The sequence below is a fragment of the Ictidomys tridecemlineatus genome, chromosome 4, assembly GCF_052094955.1.
Source record: "Ictidomys tridecemlineatus isolate mIctTri1 chromosome 4, mIctTri1.hap1, whole genome shotgun sequence".
Lineage (NCBI taxonomy): Eukaryota > Metazoa > Chordata > Mammalia > Rodentia > Sciuridae > Ictidomys > Ictidomys tridecemlineatus.
In genome coordinates, this window is record NC_135480.1 from 63289824 (window position 1) to 63301918 (window position 12095).

The window sequence follows — 12095 nt, forward strand, 5'->3', positions numbered from 1 at the left end:
AGGATGGAAGGGGCCTAGCTGGGGAAAAGGGATGATTAAGTAGAATTGAAAGAATGAAATGGGATCAGATGGAGTTAATAATGAAATGGAATCTAAAGGGATGGCATGGACCAGAACTGTACGGAACTGAATAGAATTTAATGGAAATGAACACATTGGATAATATGCAGTCTAACTCAATGGCATGGAAGGAATGAAACAGAATTTCAAAACTGGAATAGAATTACATGGAATGGAGTCAAATGCAATAGATCAGAAATGAATGCAAAATAATTAAATGGAATGGGATGGGTGGAAGGAATGGAAAGGAACAGAATGGCTTGAACTGAACAGGAGGGGATGGACAGGCACGGGGTGTGGAGAGCCGGCCTGCCCATGCCCACCTCTTTCCCACTTACCCAACAGTCTTCCCCAGGGTGCTGCTGCGGACGCTGCGCCACCCCATCTTCCTGCTGGTGGTCCTGTCCCAGGTGTGCATGTCGTGCATGGTGGCGGGCATGGCCACCTTCCTGCCTAAGTTCCTGGAGCGCCAGTTTTCCATCACAGCCTCCTATGCCAACCTGCTCATTGGGGGCCTCACCATCCCCTCAGCCATCGTGGGCATCGTGGTGGGGGGCGTCCTGGTCAAGCGCCTCCACCTGGGCCCCATGCGCTGTGGTGCCCTTTGCCTGCTGGGGTCACTGCTCTGCCTGCTCTTCAACCTGCCCCTCTTCTTCATTGGCTGCTCTACCCACCAGATTGCAGGCATCATCCACCAGCCCAGGTGTGTGTGTGTGCAGGGGGGGTGAGGGCCAGCGCGGAGAGGCTGGGACAGGGAGGGCAGTGGACCTGGCAGAAGCCAGGTCAGCGGGGCATCCCTTACCTTACTCTCACCTCCCCGTAGCTCCGTCTCTCCACCTCTGCCCCAGAATCCTCCATTCCAGCCCCTCCCTCGGCTAAGGTTCAGGCACAGGACATTCTCTGTGGGAGGCCCCAGGGAAGGCAGCAGGCACCATTAAAAGGGGCACAGATGGAACTTCAAGGGCAGGGAAGCTCAGGCCTGGAGAGGGCTGCAGGCTGAGTTGGGGCAAAGCCACTGGTGCAATGGCATCTCCAGAGTGGCCGCGCCCTGCAGGGCCAGCGTAAGTGAATGAAGACTATGTCATAAGAGGTAGGACCCGGCTCACCCAGAGGAAAGCCTTTGCTCCCAGCCAGAGGTTAGGCCTGCCCAGAGGAAGCAAGGCCCTGCCCTTGGGCTAAGATGGGAGAGAGGATGAGGGTCAATGGCCCCTACCAAGGATGCTGTCAAAGGGACTTATGCATGGAAAGGCTGGAAGTCTCTGAGATTCTTGGTTCTTAGATCCTGGGAACTACAATTCTGTTGTCCCATGATCCTAGCATTGCAGAAGTCTTTGTCTAAGTCTGTGGGGCAGCACTGCCCCCTCCTCCACAGTAAGGTCCCTGATGCCTATATTCTTCCCACTTCTTCCCACACCCCCACTCCCTCCTACTTCCTCCCCCTCCCACATCACATGTGCCTGCCTCCCCTTGGGAGCCTTCTTGGAGAGGTTGTTGGAAGTTCCATTCCGGCCTCTGTCCCAGAATGATCTCATTTTTCCTGGAAACTGCTCCAGGCTTAGGTTGGCCCAACACCCAGCAAGAAATCCCCACCTCCCCTGCCCGCCTCCTGCTTGGCATCTCCTTCCTGCACCCAGGTGCCAGCCTTCCTCACCTGGGGCTTCTTCCACTTGGTGGCAGCTACACGGGGCCTTGCTCAGGGCCAAGGGATCCCAGGTCCCGTCCTCGGGCCTCTCTCACTCCCCTTCCTTCTCTCCTTTCTTTTCTCAAACAGAACAGCGAGGCAGCTCGCTGTCTGGCGTGGGCCTTGAGTGTACAGAGCCCAGTCTGGTCACTGCAGCCATGTCTGTGGGAAACCCCTTGATGGAGGAGGGACCCAGTTTCTTTCAATGATTTCCTTTATAGCAAAAAGTAATTGTTTTAATATTTAAATGAATATTTTTATCACAATTTTTATTAAGTAACTGGGGAAAGTCAGCTCTTCCCTCCTGCCCTCTCTCCTTCCTTCTCCTCTCCCTCCTTGGCTTTGACATCTTATCTCACCAGAGTTCTCATCAACATTCTTGCAATTTAGTCACCGAGTTCTGAGTTCTAAGTCACTAAAGAAGTTTTTAGGGACCAACTGAGCAAGTCAAACTTCTCATGTTTTTTTGTTTGGGGGTACTGGGACTTGAACCCAGGGGCACTTAACCACTGAGCCACATCCACTTTTTTTTTTTTTTTTTTTTTTTTGAGACAGGGTTTTGCTAAGTTGTTCAGGACCTCACTAAGTTGCTAAGTTGCTGAGGCTGGCCTCAAACTTGCAATCCTCCTGCCTCAGCCTCCCAAGCTGCTGGGATTACAGATGTGCACTATTGTGCATGACTCACAAGAGGCACGGACAGCTCCCAAGAGTCAAGGGTCTCCCACTCAACCCAGCAGTGGGCCCCCATATTATCCATTTTAGTGAGACTCAGAGTGGTAAGATCACCCAGCCAGCTGGGAGAAGGCAAAGCCTGGGCCAGCACTCTCCCCGCAGAAGCAATGAGATCCAAGGAGAGAGGTAGAACTGAGGAAGCCCCCACCTCCACCAGCTCTCACCTGCTCAGCCTTCCAGCTGCTGGCCGATGGCTCTGGGAAGTGCCTCCCCCTAGGCAGATTCCCATAGGCACAGCCTCCTGAGGAGTCCTCGCTTGGCTCAGGATAGCACCAACCTGTATCCCCTCCCAAAGGAGCCGTGCCAGGACGGGAGCAGGCCTGTGGGACAGGGAGGAGAAGGCAAGGGCTGTGCTGGTGATGCCCCCCCACCCCCCAGGCTCAGGGGAGACCCCCACCTAAGGGAGGGAGAAGCTCACCTCTGCCCTGATAGCACCTCCCTGTCACCCCTCCCAGGTTTCCAGAGGCCCATCTCAGTCATTGTTCCTCTCCTGGCCTCCCCAGCCCTGTCAGTTCCTCTTCTCCATGGAACTGAGATTTTGCTAAACTTGCCAGACCTGCCATCAGCCTGGGTCTCTGCCCTACTCCCTCCCCAAACCCAAGGTGGGGACCTCCAGTCTTCCCCTTGCTTCCCTCCTCTGCAGCCTGGCCGATGCTGGCCTCCTCTGTGACCCTGTACAGAGCATTAGTCTGGGCTTCTTTCTCCTGCCAGGTGTGCTATGCTTCCTCCTACCATGAAGCTAGACCATAGCCTGCATCCCAGGGAGACATCTCCCTGTCTCTGTCCCCCTCCCAGAGTGATCTGCCCCCATGGACTCAGCCTTTCTCTCACCTCCTGCCCCTGTATACCCCCACCTTGCCCTGACCCCCTGGAGTAGGGACATCCCTGAGATTTGGTAGCAGGCCCTCAGGAGGGAGGCAGTGGGGCTGGGTACAGTGATCAGGACAATAGAGTGAGCAGCGAGGTCATGAGCCTGGGAGGGTGACGGGTGGGAAGGAGCCCTGGCCCCGCTGACAGACAAGGAAACTGAGGCTCCGGGCGAGGCAGGGGCATTGGAGATCCCACAGCTGGTCAAGTCTCCCATGAGTCCCCCTGTGTAGCTGTCATTTTCTGAGAATAAGAAGCTACCCAGCTCCTAGCGAGAATGGCCCCTTGATATAACACTAAGTTCTAGAAGGAACTACCCTTCCGTTCCCTAGGGAAGGGCCCCTGAGGAGCAGAGATATTTCCTTAGGACTGAGGGCAGATAAGAGGTCCCATGGCCTCCAGCCCAGACTCCCCCCTTCTCCTGTCAGGAGACCTCAAGAACTTTTACCCTTCTCTCTGCTCCCACACCCCCTGCTGCAGGAGCTCACCACGGCCCCTCTTCAGGGTCACCCAACAGCAAGAAGCCCCAGCCACAGCTCAGGTCTCTGGCCATTGCTCCCAGGGAGCTGCCAGGGTGGCTCCAGCTCGTGACCCAGGGAGGAGAGCTGGACCAACCCTGTCGTCTGTCCTTCTCCCCCATCAGCACGCAGCCCGGGCTGGAGCTGTTTCCAGGCTGTGCAGAGCCCTGCTCCTGCCCGTCGGACGACTTTAACCCTGTCTGTGACCCCAGCACCCGAGTGGAGTACATCACGCCCTGCCACGCTGGCTGCACAAGCCAAGTGGCCCAGGAGGGCCTGAACAAAAGCCAGGTGAGGCAGTGTCTGGTGTAACTGTGCCCCTCGGGGCCTCTGCCCTTTGCATCTCTGCAGATCTGTCCCTTCTCTCTGAACCCTCCCACTCTATTGGAGCTCTGCCTATGTCTCTTTCTCCTTCTGTTGGCAGATGTAGAACATTATTTTCTCAATAAGCTTACAGCACGGCCTGGCCCCGGGAGGGGGGTCAGTTCTGGCCCCCAGCTCTCCATTCAGAGAGGTTGCAAAGAAAAGAGCTCTCAGGAATTCCAGGGGTGCTGACGGGCAGATTGGTCCCTGTAGTTCCTGCAAGGATGGAAGGAAACATCACCCACTCCAGTGGGTCCCAGAGGGCTCCAAGGGCCCTGCATTTGTGCCAGACCTTTAAGGATGGATGGGAAAACCAGAACTTGGGTGGGAAGGGCTTTCCAAGTCAGGGAACAGCATATGTAAAGATTTGGGCTGGTGCAGTGGGACATGCCTGTCATCGCAGCTACTTGGGAAGCTAAGGCAGGAGGATTGCAAGTTTGAGGCCAACCTAGGAAACTTAATGAGCTGCTTTCTCAAAATTGAAGAAAGGCGGGTGGCGGGGCAGCGGGGTGGGAGGACGTAGCTCAGTGTAGAGTGCTCGTCTAGCAGGTGCAATCCCAGGATCGCAAAAAAGATCTGGAAGAAATTGATGGGTGGACTCAGAAAAGGAAGGGCCGTGGATGCCTGTGCAAGAGTGGGGACGTTTCGGACAGATACATGGGGAGCCCTGGAGGGTTTAAGCAGGGGAGTGGCAGCATCATATCTGCGCTCAACCACACCTGAGGCCTTGGCATGGAGGAAGGAGCAGAGGCAGGAGGCACAGAGACAGTGGGAAGGCTGGCACAGGCCACCCAGCCAGTCACTCAATGAAGTTTCCTCAGAGCTCTTCCTCTGTGTCTGGCCCTGTGCAGGGGACTGAGGACCTACAGCCAAGGGGCCTGGCCTTCAGGGAGCTCCCAGCAGGGAAACAGGGGCAGTGCGAGCAGCCGCAGCATTCTGTGCAGACCTGGGCCTCTGCCCAAGACCCACTACTGCCCCTCCCCTTTCTCCTCTGCTCCCCCAAATGACCAATAGGGCTAATACCCTCCTTCCTTAGGCCCTGGCTATATTCAAGCATGTGGGGGGGGGTATCAGCCTGGTTGTTATGACAACATCTTCCCCTCTCCAGAGCCCCCACCTGTCGGGCAGAACTTCTAGTGCTGGGCATGAGCACCAAAGCCCAAGTCTCCTCCAGGGAGATGAAGGGCCCCATTTCTGCAGAGGAAAACACCTGGCTGGTGGCTGTGGCTGATGGCTGTGGCTGGTGGTTGTGGCTGGTGGGCCTTCAGAAGCCAGCCAGGGGTAGCCACAGCTGTGTCAATTGTTGGTGTTTGGAATAACAGCTTTCCCAGTCTTTGGGACCTCCTAGCTCTCACTGTTCTGACCTCGTTTGACCTCTCTGAAAACTCTTCCAGGACCATCAGGCCCAGGACAAGATCCTAGGTAGGTGGCAAACTCCTACAGTTATGGGTCCCTGAACACTGAGGGGCCGGGCCACCTGGCTTAAATCCCTGTTCTGCCTCTACCTGGCTCCATTGGTTTAGGCAGATTATTTAATCTGTGCATCAGTTTCCTAGTCTGTACACAGAGATGGTATTATGGAATGCCTTCTAGATCGTGGGGCCTGGGCTAAATAAATGCTTTCCTGGGTGAATTCATTAATTAGTAAGTGAAGAGCCACATGGCATCATCCATAAGAGCACTTGGCACTGTGCCTAGAGATTCGAAGCACTCAGTACCACTCCTGTTATGCCCATTGTGCAGATGGGAAATGAAGACCCAGAAAAAGACCAAGCAGTGCACCCAGAGTCTTTTTCTTTTTTCTTTTCTTTTCTCTCTTTTTTTTTTTTTGGTACTGGGGATTGAACCTGGGTTGCACATAATATCCATGCACAGGATGGTTGTGCTCCATGAACGAGCCACCTCCCCAGGCCTTTTTAAATTTTATTTAGAGGCAGGGTCTCCCTGAGTTGCTGAGGCTGGCTTTGAACTTGCAATCCTCCTGCCTCAGCCTCCCAAGCTGCTGGGATTACAGGCGTGCACCACTGCACCCAGCTTGCAGAATCTTAATACCAGAGATGGGGCTAGATCCTGAGGCTCTGGCCCCAGCCCAGCCCGCTTTGGACCACCACAGAGGTTTGAGTTGGGGTATAGTATTGGAAGGAGGGTGTGGCCTAGTCAGGGTCAATACATGGGGTCATGCTGGCTCGAGTTTTCCCTGGCACATGTGCCTCCTCAGGCCCACTGAGAGCACCTGGGCTTAGGGGTGGGTGGATCCATGCACAGGATGGTTGTGCTCCATGAACGAGTGAGTGATGGAGTGAGGGGGGAAGGTGGGTGTTGGGGGGGGGGGCGGCTCAGACTCAAAGGATGGAGTTGAGCGCCCATGAAGTGGGAGTCAGAGGCAACGGAAAAAACAGAGGGCATCTGTGAGAAGAATTCTGCCAAGATTGCATAAACATGAGTGCAGGGTCAGGCAGATCCTGAGAGAAAAGTCTGGCCTTGGTGTCCATCCCAGAGCCTCTGCCTCTGAGCCAAGGAGCACCGGCAGGACATCCCTCTTCCAGAACCTGGCCTTAGCGCGCTTCCCCATCACCTGTCCCTCCACTGTGTCTCCAGCCAGAGGGCTGTTCAGCCAGCAGCAAAGAGCTAAGACCACCTTCCCTGCAGTATGACATGGTGTGGACTTAGGAGGTCACACACATGTGGCAGCACAGCCCTATCCTGCACATGACCTCTGCAGGACAATGGAAAGAGCATCCGAGAGTTACCCAAGCAGAAGTCCCTTCTCTCTCTCTCTCTCTCTCTCTCTCTCTCTCTCTCTCTCTCTCTCTCTCTCTCTCACACACACACACACACACACACACACACATGCACGTGGACCTTTCTTTAATTTTACCTCCTAAATAATCTCAAATCAAAACTCCTTTACTCATCCAATCCTGACCCACAATGGGGCCCTTCTCCTGCACCCCACCAGTTCCCCCTCCCAGCAGCCTCCTGGGTATCCTTAGTACACCACCCTCAGCTCCATCTCTGCTGGGCTTCAAATACTTCCAGGCCCCCCAGCCAGGTTCCACCTCAGGACTCCCCAGCCTGCTCACACAGGGCTGTGTCTGAGGCTGCCATGGCTGAGGAGAGAGGCAGAGGGCAGCGTGGCTGCCCTGAGAGTGGACAGGACCCACCCCGATACACCTGTGCCCACCTGCAACTCTGGGCACACCCATCAAGAAATGCTGATCTGATGGGAAGAAAAGAAAAGCCCTGCCTCCTGGCTTGGCTCTGCTCCTATCAGGTGCCCAAGTTCACTGCAGCCAGACCACTTCTTATAGAGCCCTTGGCTGGAGGTCCCCAGGCTCCCAGGGAGTGTGAACGCAGGCTGTGGTCAGACACCCGGCGCCGCTCCAGGGCGGTTCCCTGCGTTGGGTGCGTCTCTGGGGCTGCTGCTATTCCCAATCCCTCCCACTTTCTTTCTCTGCTTCTCTCTCGCTGCCAGTAGCCACAGCCCAGGCCTTGCCCAGTCTGTCCAGGCACCTGCGTGGTTCCTCCAGCCATCTGCACTCTGCTAAGGGACCAGAGAGTCCCAACTCCAGCCAGCGCCAGCCCAGCTGGCTGTCGGCCTTGGGCCTCTGGGGCACCTCCCCCAGCCTCAGCCCCTCAGCCAGCCGCTGCCCTTGGAGGCTCTGAAGACTCCATTCCCCCTTCTCCCACCCAGGTTCTCTACACCAACTGCAGCTGCGTGAGCGGGCGTGGTCCGGTGCTTGCGGGCTCCTGCGATTCGGCCTGCAGCCACCTGGTGCTGCCCTTCATTCTCCTGGTCAGCCTGGGGGCGGCGCTGGCCAGCCTCACCCACACCCCCTCCTTCATGCTCATTCTAAGGTGAAGGCCGAGGCAGGGCGGGGGGTGTAACAAGAGGCCCCTTACCACAGTGGGAAGCTCAGGGACTGGCCCCAGTTCTACAGAAAGTGTGTGGGGTGGGGAGTAGGACTGGGGTCCCAGCAGAGCCAGGCCTCTCCTCGCACCAGGGGAGGGGACGCTGCCCCCAAGGCCCTGGCCTGGCCTCCCCCAAGTGAGGAATCACTCAGTAAGGAGGAGGCAGACTCCACTTGACCCTGACCATAGTGGGTGAGCCACAAGGGCTGCACCCAGGAGACCAAACTGCAAAAGTGAGGCCCATGACCCTGAGGCCCAGCCAAGGTCACAAGCAGATAGCGTCCATCACAGATCCAGCCCGTGCCCAGTACTGCCTCTTGGTCCAAGATCTTCCTGGCCTTTGTCCTGACAGTGCCCTCCAGGCCTGACAGATTGTCACCTGAGTCCAAAGTTGAGGTCCCCCAGGGTAGAGGCTGGGATGAGGAGACCTTGGAGAAAGATCATTCCAACTCCTCCTTCTGTTGGGATTATTTTATAGAAAATTAGAAAGGAATGAAGCCCTGTGTAAATAATAGAAGACACAGGGATCCAGGAGGCAGGCAGGGGGCTGTCCTGGGTGGTGGCAGAGAAGGGCATGGTGACCTTCATACAGCCTCCGGCCCTCACGTTGCCATGTCCCTGCTTGTTAGGGGAGTGAAGAAAGAAGACAAGACTTTGGCTGTGGGGATCCAGTTCATGCTCCTGAGAGTCCTGGGTAAAGAGCCGGCTTGGGCCCTTTGGTGGTGGTGATGGGGACCCAGATGTCCCCTGTGTGCCAGACTGCAGGGGCACAGGTGCACGGGGGCAGCAGACCCAACCCAGGTGCAAGTAGAGGCCAGTCTGATGGGGGTTTCCTCTGATTCATAGCAAAGGGGTGGGTTAGAGGCCCCCACCATGGCCCAGAGCCCCTGAAAGATTGTGAGGGGCCTGGGAATGCTGGATCTCTACTGTCCCCTGAGCACGTCCTCCCCTAGCCTGGATGCCCAGCCCTGTGATCCACGGCAGCGCCATTGATACCACCTGTGTGCACTGGGCCCTGAGCTGTGGGCGTCGAGCTGTTTGCCGCTACTATGACCATGACCTGCTCCGGAACCGGTGAGACTTGGGCCAGGGGACGTGGGTAAGGCAGACCCTCAGAATCCCAGGCAGGACACCAGCAGAGAGTGGAGGTCCCATTAAAATGTCCAGTGCAAACTCCCCAGTCCTGGGTGCGGGACACCGTTCCCTCTTGTATAGACGAGGAGAATCAGTAACAGCCCAACTGTAAGAGAGACGAGGATGGGGTTGGGGAAAAGCCCTGTCTGCCTTCACTGGGGCTCGGTCTACCCATCTGTACAATAGGGGCTTAAAGCAACCTGAAGGCTCCAAGGCCTCCGGTCTAGGGTGGATGTGGGGTGGACCTGTTGGCTTCTGCCCGCCAAAGGCTCCCTCTGCAGAGCCTCCCTGCCTCCTCCAGGGTAGGGCCCCCTGGGAGTCAGTGCCCCCCACCCCCAGCCTCAAGGTCTCCGATGGCACCATGAGTGGTATCAGCTGACTCCACTCAGCCCCAGCCCGAGGACGTCTGAGCCCTGGACCTGGGGCTCCTGAGTCCAAGAGTCCCTTGTTTCTCCCCAGGTTCATTGGACTCCAGTTCTTCTTCAAAACGGGCTCCCTGGTCTGCTTTGCCTTGGTTTTGGCCATCCTGAGGCAGCAGAGCAAAGAGGCAGGGCACAAATCGACCACGTCCAGCCCTGGCCTAGAGCAGCAACGGTTGATGTCAGGGCCAAAGAAGCAGCCAGAGGATTCCAGTGTGTGAGCTGTCCCCTGGCCTCACCTGTCCATGAGTGATGGTCAACAGAGGTACCTCCTCTGAGTCCTTTGGCCAAGATTGGGTGTCAGGAGCACTATGTTTCAATTCCAGCTCCTTCCCTAAATTGCTATGTGACTTTGGATAAGCTACCGGCCCACTCTGGGCTTTTGCTTATTGGAACCAAGGAGTTATTTGGGGGTTTGCTGTGTTGGCCACTTCTAAAGCAAGAGGCTCTTCCCTGTTCCTTCCCCTGCCAGACAGCTGACCTGGAACCAAACTTTCCTGGGTGGAAAGATTGCATATCTCTCCTGTGCCTGAGGGGAGAGAAATGGACCACAGTAGTCCAGGCTGCCCTCCACACCAGGCCACAGCCCAGCATCTTGAGTCCCAAGCATCTCCTCTGTCAGGTGGGAATGAGCTTGCCAGCTGCCAGGCTCATTTGGCTCTGACCATCTGTGTGGTCAAATGAACTCATGTCTCCCCAGCCCCAGGCCACCTTCAAGACGTGTCCACTTGGCGCCCCCTGGAGGCCAAGACTGGTGCTGGCCTCGAAGGGAAGCCCCGTGGGGAGGAGGAAGCTGGCCTCACTCAGGGCCACTGAGCCTGGGGAGGGGAAGGGAGCCTTAGCTAAGGGGGAGACTCACTCTCTGGCTCAGGAAGTTCCAGCCCTTATCCTCAGGGGGCCACCGTTTAGGGGTGAGGCTTAGCCCTTGGCCCAGGGGCCCTGGTGTGCAGAGGGAGACCCCTCCCCACATGTGGGTACATTCTAACTTCCAGCACATACTCAGTCCTGCTCACAGCTCTTTCTGCACTGCGGAGGTCTCACACATTGACCAGGGGCCACTTTTGTGACTTTTGTGAATAGAATCCTAGTTCCTCCCGTTTCTTGCCTTGTTCCCGAGTCTGTATCACGGAGGTTGTACAATGTCTGATTCAGTGACACATCAAGGGCAGCATCTGGTTCTCTGGGATGCCTGGATCAGTGTGACACGGGACCTGTCACCCTAGGAGTAGTAGTGCCCAGCTCTGCACACAGCTACCCTGCAGCGCTCGGGTCTGAACCACAGGATCCTTTGCTTTATCAGGCCTGCGTGAGTTTCTGGCCTGGCTTATCTGGCCTGCATATTTCCCAGGAGGAAGAAAGGTCTCCTGATCCGCTCCCAGACCCTCTGTTGCCACCACATCCCTGACCTGGCTGGGACCTGCTGCTGGGGAGGCAGAGACTCCCACACCCCTGGATGCCCAGCCCTGGGCAGGGGGCTGGGGAGAAGCTGGGGTTGGGAACACGTGGCTCAGGTCCCCTGAACAGCTCCCCATGCCAGGGCTCCGGGGCCTTCCCATGAGAAAGGAGAAGAAGGAAGGATAGATGTTCTCAGGCCTGCTTTATCCTACTGATTGACTGTAAATGTTTAACAAATAGCAGGACCTGCATTTATCAATGCCAATAATTTCAAAGTCTCCTCCAACCAGATGAGGCCTTTAGTATGTTTATATTTCTTCTCCTTCCCTCCTGTTGCCCAAATTTCACAGAAATAATCTGAAATTATAGATACAGCTTATTATTAAATTTGTTCATGCATAATGTCTCTTTTATTACAAAAATCCCTTCTTATAAACTGCATTAGAGGTCTGCAACAACCACATTATTTCCAGTTATTTAGATTTAAGTTTGACTAGGTTCAGTGCGCACCATTATTTCTGGTATATTGCATCTTTCTCTCTCTTTATATTCTGGTCTAATTTCCGTTTGGCTGGGTTATATCCTCTAGTAATGGTTTCAGAAATGATTCAAATAAAGTCATGAGGCTGTGCGAGTACTCACCTATTCACATTGTCATCCGCATTTTCCAGAGGAAGAAACTGGGTCAGAAAGGATAATCGACTCGCCCAAGATCACACAGAAAAAATAAGGTGGAATCAGGGTTGCATCCAGATCTTTGGGAACTGAAGCTAATACAATTTGGGGAGACCTCTTTAATAAAAAGAGCTCAAAATTATGAATACAGGTTGAGGATCCCTTATCCAAAATGCTTGAGACCAGAAGTCTTTCAGATTTTGGATTGTTTTCAGATTTTGTAATATTTGCATATACATAATGAGACATCTTAGGTTTGGGAATCCTAATTTAAACATAAAATTCATTTTGTTTCATAGACACCTCATCTACATAGCCTGCAGGGTAGTTTGGTTTTGG

At 55.2% G+C, this 12095-nt stretch overlaps 1 protein-coding gene across 8 annotated transcripts in view; it reads left to right on the plus strand.

Annotated features, from left to right (window-relative positions):
* Window positions 1-11726, plus strand: part of Slco2b1 (solute carrier organic anion transporter family member 2B1) — a 55957-nt gene extending 44231 nt beyond the window's left edge. For all 8 annotated transcript variants that reach the window (XM_078046677.1, XM_040284954.2, XM_005323200.5 and 5 more), the window contains 6 exons: window positions 406-763; window positions 3984-4149; window positions 7916-8079; window positions 8763-8827; window positions 9087-9207; window positions 9727-11726. In XM_078046677.1, coding sequence (XP_077902803.1) covers window positions 406-763; window positions 3984-4149; window positions 7916-8079; window positions 8763-8827; window positions 9087-9207; window positions 9727-9907 — 1055 coding nt within the window. In that variant the 3' untranslated portion in view covers window positions 9908-11726. The remainder of the gene's footprint in view (window positions 1-405; window positions 764-3983; window positions 4150-7915; window positions 8080-8762; window positions 8828-9086; window positions 9208-9726) is intronic.
* Window positions 11727-12095: the final 369 nt, after the last annotated feature.